The 8166-nt window shown below is 40.1% G+C and overlaps 1 protein-coding gene and 1 long non-coding RNA gene across 4 annotated transcripts; one reads left to right on the forward strand and one right to left on the reverse strand.

Annotated features, from left to right (window-relative positions):
* Nucleotides 1-537: 537 nt before the first annotated feature.
* On the reverse strand, nt 538-3472 carry LOC311260390 (C-C chemokine receptor type 2-like). Of its 3 annotated transcripts, none has more exons than XM_084358155.1 (4): nt 3011-3472; nt 2175-2326; nt 1888-2060; nt 538-1314 (listed from the first exon to the last, which is right to left on the reverse strand). In XM_084358155.1, exons 2-4 carry the CDS (start codon nt 2320-2322, stop codon nt 628-630), a joined length of 1008 nt encoding a protein of 335 aa, XP_084214281.1. In that variant the 5' UTR covers nt 2323-2326; nt 3011-3472; the 3' UTR covers nt 538-627. The 3 variants fall into 3 exon arrangements, with proteins under 3 accessions (XP_084214281.1, XP_084214280.1, XP_084214279.1); XM_084358154.1 differs by having other exon boundaries at nt 2738-3472; XM_084358153.1 differs by having other exon boundaries at nt 2663-3472.
* An 18-nt stretch (nt 3473-3490) lies between these two features.
* On the forward strand, nt 3491-5086 carry LOC311260391. Its single transcript, XR_014623007.1, has 2 exons — nt 3491-4448; nt 4747-5086. It is a non-coding gene; the product is annotated as an uncharacterized lncRNA (long non-coding RNA).
* Nucleotides 5087-8166: the final 3080 nt, after the last annotated feature.

The raw sequence follows: 8166 nt of genomic DNA on the forward strand, positions 1-8166 counted from the left end.
CTAACAACTACAGCAGCAAAACTACTGTACATATGAATGCAATGATCATCCCCCGTCTCAAGAAAAGCTATGTTACAACACTAATGCCCATTCTCGCTGTGTACAAGAAGGCTCTCAAAGACCTAGACAGAAAACCACTGCAACATTCTTGGTAAATATCTGACTACAATTCAAAGCAATCTGATTCAACCCTGTGTACTGAAAAGAGGACATAGTTTCAGTATTATTGTACTGATGGTTTGCTGTATCCTGTTCCTCTTCCTGGCTTGCACAGTCTTCAGAAGTTGTGTTGCTGTTGCTGTCCTTATGGCATTTTCTTGTCTCTCGTCTGTACATTTTAACCAATGGCAATGGCCTATGGCAAGGTGCTTAGCTTGTGACATTTCACACGTGACACACACACACACACACACACACACACAGAGAAGCCAGAACAACGGTTTGAATTCACAGATCAACGGCCTAAAGTTTTTTTCTAACTTTCTATAAAAAGAATGAGGAAAGAGCATCAAGTTTTACTGTATTTATTTTACTTTATTTACATTTTAATAACATTTATAAAAGGACAACATCATCACATCATCAGACACTAATGCAGAAGCAAGGTGTGTTTATCATTCTTATTAATCAGACTGTGTTGGACGTCTCTTTCTCGGTGGTGTCTCTGTGGCTGAGCATCCATCTGCTCTGGGGATATCTAGTCAGCACATTGCACAATGACTTCCTGAACTTCTCCCCTACAAATGCATAGATGACTGGGTTTACCCAGCAGTGAGACAGTGCAACGATCTCAGCGTAGCTCATGGCAGAGCTGATGTTGCTTGTAGCCTCGCAGCTGTTAAGGAAGTCAAACAGCTGCAGTGTCTGAAGGAAAACTATGACATTGTAGGGGACCCAGCACACCACAAACACACACACTATAGAAAATATCAGCTTTACAGCTCGGTCCTTTTTGGAGTTTCTACACTTGTTCAGCACAACAAGGATTTTCACATAGCAGAAAATCATGATGGGGAGGCACACAAAAAGGCCCACTGTGTTCTCACTGAAGTTTCGCACCATCTTCCAAAACGTCTGCGTGTCCTCTGGATAGAGCGGCTGACACTCAGAGCTGTTATCATCTGGATCTATCTCCAAGGAGGCAAAGATCACCTGAGGGACTGCAGCAAAGATGGATATAACCCAGATAGTGATGCTGGCTATGATTCCATAGTGAAGCGTTCGGGCTCGCATAGCTGCTACAGCGTGGACGATGGCCAGGTAGCGGTCCACACTCATCAGGGTCACAAACATTGTCCCACTGTAGAAACCCAACTGTACAGAGGAGCAGAGGGGGAAGCAGAGTCAGAGCAGGATGTGGCATACAGTGACAGGTGTCAGGCTTCACAGGCCTCAGTGAGATTCTTCATACAGCCACATTACACGGCCGCTGTTTCACCTGAGAACACTCGATCTCACCTTGATTATTGGGAGAATATCTTCACTATTTTAAAAGAAACTGCAGATTACTTGTTTGTTTGCACAACCTAGATATACTGTATTTGCAGTAACATTTATTACATTTTGCACTTTGCAAGAAGTACAGATTATTAGCCATAATTTTGCACTCTCCATCCTCGCATTTATGCAGTGACATTTCAGATTAGTTATGCAGTGAATGCACCAACTTAAACATGACTTTTCACCCCTTATGTACAAAACCACAAAGGAAAACTTAGCCTGGATGTATAGAAGGAAGAGGTTTTAATAGCTAATAATTAATTTGCATCTTTATGAATTCTGCTTGCAAGAATTGTTCAATTGTGAGTATTACATATTAAAATATGAGTGATTTAATCATTGTTTGGTGTTCTACATAATAAATATAATTTAAAAAAAAAAAAACACCTGATAGACTCCTGTCATCAGTTTGCACAATGCAAGGTTCTGGGAATTGACGGCCCAGAGGGGCAGGGATGCAGCCAGTATGAGGTCAGACAGGGCCAGGTTGAGGAGGCATACGTCTGTCATAGACTTCAGCTTTATGTACCGGAGGAGAACCCAGAGAACTGTGGTGTTGCCTGTGGAATCAATTCAAATAATTTCATTACATTCTGGTTAATGCAATAAAATGCGCTAAGAGAGTAATACATGTTTCTTTTTTCTCTTTAAGAGTCAAACCTTATTGAACATACCTAACAGGCCTAAACAAAACATCACGTAGCAAAGAACCGTCATAACCCTGGCACCATCAGGCAGATCTGGACTGAGATCCAAATCACAGCCGGGATCATAGTCGTACCCCTCCAAGTACATGGATGTCTCGTTCTCTGACTGGTTCATGTTGCTGTGTGAGGATGAGCAGAACATGTATGGTTTACTGGGTAAACACAGTTTAGATTGATTTAGATTTAATGTGAATGGAGATATTGAATTAGACACCATACAAAACCACACAAAGTACAAAATATCTAGAGTAAAACAATAAAATCAAAAATAATTGATGTACTGTAGGGTTGAAAAGTGAGCACTAGTGAAAAAGCTTCTATGTTCCATTTTATTTTATAAAATACAATTTTTTTCATTACACATGATAATTTAAGATTAACAATACAAGTGAAAAGTTGAATCTTTGAAAACGGCATGTGAATTTTAGAATATCTATGGTATTTCTCCCACTGACTTTAATGATAGCATGCACTCGACCTGCTGCAGAGGAAAGTCAGCACTCATTGGTCTTGTTTGGTCCTGATCTTACTTTTTAGGTGTGTTTGGGGTCATTATCCGACATTATTACACGGCTCTGTTAAATGCTGCTCTCTGATTGGTCCATCGCTGCGTTCTACGGTCTGTTATTTCTGTATAATGACCGTCGTCAAGTATAACAGACCGTTGCTAGGGACGGCGCTCTGATCCGCCCTGGCAACATATAGCAACATAGCAAGACAGCTGGACTTAAAGCGCTACTGGTCGCTATCTAGCTCCTCTCTCGGGCCGGCCTTGAGAGTGAAAGTGAAAGTGAAAACTTTACCGAGCAATCCTTGTCGCTGCTGAATCATTGTGGGTGATTATTTCACTCGTAAGCTGTGTAATAAGCGGGATAATGTATAGTTAGTCGGTTGTTATGGAGAAATAAACCCCGACAGGTTGTATGGAACCCCGACGGCTCTATTGAATCCTGCTCTCTGATTGGTCCCTCGCTGCGTTCTACGGTCCGTTATTTCTGTATAATGACCGTCGTCAAGTATAACAGAGCGTTGCTAGGGACGGTGCTCTGATCCGCCCTGGCAACATATAGCAACATAAGCAAGACAGCTGGACTTTCAACGCGTTACACCAACCAAAGCATAAGAAGCACCGCTGTCCAGCTCCTCTCTCAGGCCGGCCTTGAAAGAGAAAGTGAAAATGAAGCTTTACTGACCAATCCTTGTCGCTGCTGAATCATTGTGGGTGATTATTTATTATTTATTTCACTCGTAAGTACATTGAGGAGGGGGGGTGGGGGGGAATCACAAACTTAGAGAATAAAGTCGTAATTTATGAGAATAAAGTCGTAATTTACGAGAATAAAGTCGTAATTTATGAGAAAAAAGTCATAATACTCTAACCTGTTGTTTTAGAGGAAGACAGTTGGTAAAATGAGGGCCGTGGAGGATTTTGTGGAGTTGTAGCCTATAGGTTTCACAAACAAGGAGGTACTTAATCTTTTGGCACATCAGCATCAAATCATCATAGCCTAAGTATTAGGACTTTAAAAAGAATATGCAAGAAAATGCATCTTTTCCGGAGAAAGAACCAGACGGACTTGGAGGAAGTCGCTGCTTTTGTGGAGGAGTAAATGGCTGGAACTGGTCAACAGGGTTATCGGTGGATGCATCAGGGGGTCGTTCAGAGGGGTTTCGTGGTGTCTCAAGAAACAATCCGACTGATAATTAAGATTCTGGATCCAGAGGGAGTCGAGCTCCGGCGAGCAGGGCGTCTCCGACGCCTGCAATACACCCGCAGAGGCCCCAACGCCTTATGGCACATGGATTCTTATGATAAACTAAAGCCCTATGGCATTGCTATTAACGGCTGCATTGACGGATTTAGTCGCCACATAATGTGGATGGAGGCATATACAACTAACAGCAACCCCAAGGTAATAGCTGAATACTTCATAAATACTGTGATGCGCATTGGAGGCTGTCCACAACGGCTGAGGGCCGACCCAGGCACGGAAAATGGACGCCAGGGACATGGAGATGTTCCTGTGGAGGAATCACACGGACCATCATGCGGGAGATGGGAGCTTCATTTATGGATGCAGCACTGCCAATCAGCGGATAGAATCGTGGTGGGGGGTCCTGCGTAGACAGAGTGTCCAGTTTTGGATGGACATACTTCAGACCCTCAAAGATGATGGACTCTTCTCGGGGGACTTTCTGGACAAATCCCTGGTCCAGTTCTGTTTTCTCAACCTAATCCAGGTACAGTGTTGGATGAAGTTGTTCTTAAATTAAAAGTATCGCCATTAGTGTAATTTTAAAATGATAATTTGGTTAAAGTGAAAGTAAAGTTAAAGTATCTGACATTAAAAATGTATAGTATTTTTATTATATTATATATTGTATTTATTAATAGGCCTAATTATTCCTGTCAGTCTATTTCCCGCTGTAGCAAAGGGATCTTCAAAATACAGTGCATTTTCATTGTGATCAACAGTGGTTGTATATAGTAGTAGGCTATATATATTACAATTAATGTTAAGTGGTTATTTATTTACAGGATGAACTTGACGAGGTTGTCAGGATATGGAATACACACCAGATAAGATCAAGACCAGCCCATGGTGTGCAGAGAGGACGACCCATTCTCATGTACTCTATGCCACAGCTCTATGACCAGAGGACAAACTCCAATGTGTACTACCTGAGGAGGTTGCTGTTTGCAAGGAGGAGTGCACCCCAAAAGGGCAGTTCCCCTTTGATGAGACTCTTTTCGAGCTCTGCATTCTCCTAATGGCTGAAAATGTTTGGAGTCCTCCTACGGATGCATACAGTGCCACAGAACTGTATTCACTATTAAGAAATGAAATACTCGATCTATAAAAGTTTCACAATGTTCATTTTGTTTTTGTGTTAGGACTGTTTGACATGACTTCACAAGAGGCTGCCTCAGTATGATGCTAAATACCTACAGCATCTTTCCAAATAAGGTTCTAAATTGTGTGTACATAAAGACTCCTCCTTGAACACATCATCCTGTCACATTCATCTAAAATGTCAGTTGTACTAAAGATGAACTAGCACTGTCCAAATTGAGATACTGATGTGCAGCTATTATTTTAAAACATTTTTATGCACATCATGCTACTCTACAAACATGCCATCCTCCATAAAAGGGGACCTGCACCCATGTAGATATAAAGGATTCATTCCAAATGCTATGTTATCAGCAAAATGGCTACAAGGTTTTTTTCTGTAAGAGTGATAATAATGCAAATACTGGTAGCCTAGTGTCTACATGTGTGATGCAATATGTTTCTCTGAATTGTAAAATAAAACCTGAATGGTGGTGAAATAGAAATACTCATGTAAAGTGCACGTACCACAATATACAAGGGCAGCAACTAAGTTTAGGTAGTCAGTTCTATTCCATCACTGATGAGTTAACTTTTGAAATGTTCAGCAGATGCCTGTTTTCATCAAAATGACTTAAATACAATTGTGTCAAACATATCTTTTAATAACTTCACAAGTAAGTAAACAGTCAGAATAAAATCTCTTCATACAAAGATCTGCAAGTGACCTCAAGAAATCCAATGTCTTTGGCTTACTTTTGTAATCCATGACAACTTGATCACAAATGATCAACACATATGTTCTGTAAACAATAATAACCTTGCATGATCACAACAGATCAATACATTTTCTGTAAACAATAAAAACTTCAGTTTGATGCAAACACATCAATACAGTTTCTTTCTATAAACAATAAAAACTTTGGTTTGATGCAAACACATCAATACATTTTTCTGTAAACAATGAGCAACCTGTCAAGATCAACATACTTCTGTAAACAATCTGATCACCTGTTTGTCACAACCATTCAAACGACCTACTCCCGTTTTAAGTACTTCGACTTTTTTCTCATAAAATTATGACTTTATTCTCATAAATTACGACTTTATTCTCGTAATATTATGACTTTATTCTCGTAAATTGCGACTTTATTCTCATAAATTACGACTTTATTCTCAAAAATTATGACTTTATTCTCGAAGTTTGTGAATTTTTTTTCCCTCAATGAGGCCCTAATACTCCGTCGTACGTGAGCGGTGTAATAAGCGGGATAATGTATAGTTAGTCGGTTGTAATGGAGAAATAAACCCCTTCAGGTTGTATTCCATACAACCTGTCGGGGTTTATTTCTCCATAACAACCTCCGAACTATACATAATCCCTTACATAGTAGGGTATTAATAATCTAAATCTAAACAAATGCAAAATAGATGTATGATAATTTTTGACCCTCCTGTGAATAGAGAACAAATGCAGGAGTTCGAGTCAGGGTGACTGACATCATACTCTGAGAATGACTCAATACTTAAATAAATAGGCGATGATTATTAGTATATAAAAATTACGTTTGTTACATGCACTGTAATAAATGTATTATTATAGTATTGTAGTATTATTATTTAGTGTACCAGAATTAATTCTGGTACAAAGCAAACATGATAAAAAAAACACAAAAAAAACATAATTACCAAATATTAGTCCAGCTGCTGCTATTTCAGACAGAAAAAACTATTTTCCCGAACATGACAGAAATCAAAAATTTGGGGGCATTTTCAACAACCATCACTAGTCTAGATATAGATTTAATGTTCATCTTTCTGAATACCACAAACCTTAAACTAACGTGACAATAATCATATTCATGTCAACTCTTTCCAAACCACATCTCAAACTTTTAAACCTCACTATCAGCACTAGAGCCTGCTTTGACACCAGTGCAGACTGCAAACATCAGAGTGACAACTTGGTTACATTGTACTTCCCCTTTAGGTTGTGGTTTTGCTGATGTTGAGGGTTGGCAGAAATCTGCTGCTGTAGGTGTCATGAAACTGGGCAAGTGTGTCGGATGCAAAACTGAGGCAGTTGTGGGAGTTGTCATCATGTGCAAATAAAAGTTAATATTTGTTTCACACACCATCATCAATATGTGTAAATAATAATAAAGGATTTATTAACAAAAAATGATTTGTGTGCGAGGCTCGAAACTCTGTCTGTCTGGAAGGGATGAAGACAGGATCTATCAGTGTTATGCTGTGGGATTTCTAGAATTGCAAGTAGTTTGCAAGAGTCTCCAAAGGATTCAGTTCTGATTAAACTTTGAAGTAAAAGTTGGGAGTAATCTGAGAGAAATTATTGTTTTTAGTTCACTTTAAGCAGAATACCATGGCGCTGTCTCAGAATTAAGTCTGAAATGCGGGCATGACAGTGTGGGTCAAAGTGAAGGGTTATATTCGAGGCATCTGAGAAAACAGAAAGAAGCAAACAAGAACACTGCTTCTAACGTTTGAGCAACAGGAGGAATTCTGTATCTGGAGTGGATGCTGTTGATGCAGACTGACATCTGTGGTAGGAGGCAAGGCTCATGGCGTAGAAGTCATGTAAGAAGTGGAGTTATTTGTGGGTTGCTGAGGCTGGGTCCCGTCTGCTGGATAGGAGTTTAGAGAAGAAGCGAATGCCGCTCAGTTAAAATTTGATTGTATGTGCTTTGATGACCATCACAAAATGGGTATAGGCAACGCAACAGGTCATGTGAGAAGATGAATGGGAAGGTTGTGTTGCACTGGTCGTGAGAGTAGGGGAAACTGACCAGTTAGTAACGTGGATCCAAAGGAGGTACAAGTGCTGAAAGTCCAGTGCTGCATACTGTGCATGCAAGCTCTACAGCAATCAGCTAGAATAAGTTCTTCATCATGGCCAAAGGCTCCAAGGTGTTAATAACATGAATCCATACGCCTCTCTACAGAGTTGATGGTGACCCCCCCCCCCCCCCCTATTTTTGTCACAACTTTGATGACCATCCCTCTGACTCTGCACAGGGATGGTCAGCATTGTCAGCATAGTCCATAGTTTGTGTTCATATCTTGTGTTTTGTGGTCAGATTTACAAATATTTAAACTTGTTTTGT

The sequence above is a fragment of the Pagrus pagrus genome, assembly GCF_965226575.1.
Source record: "Pagrus pagrus genome assembly, chromosome: 7".
Classification (NCBI taxonomy): domain Eukaryota; kingdom Metazoa; phylum Chordata; class Actinopteri; order Spariformes; family Sparidae; genus Pagrus; species Pagrus pagrus.

What these genes read in the sequence shown, in the direction of transcription:
- LOC311260390 (XM_084358153.1), bottom strand. Translation starts at nt 2,712, where the DNA reads ATGAGTGCTGACTTTCCTCTGCAGCAGGTCGAGTGCATGCTATCATTA. An exon ending in GAGTGCATGCTATCATTAAA is followed by an intron (nt 2,327 to 2,662) that starts GTCAGTGGGAGA and finishes ATCCTCACACAG; the next exon opens with CAACATGAACCAGTCAGAGA. An exon ending in GTTTTGTTTAGGCCTGTTAG is followed by an intron (nt 2,061 to 2,174) that starts GTATGTTCAATA and finishes TTGATTCCACAG; the next exon opens with GCAACACCACAGTTCTCTGG.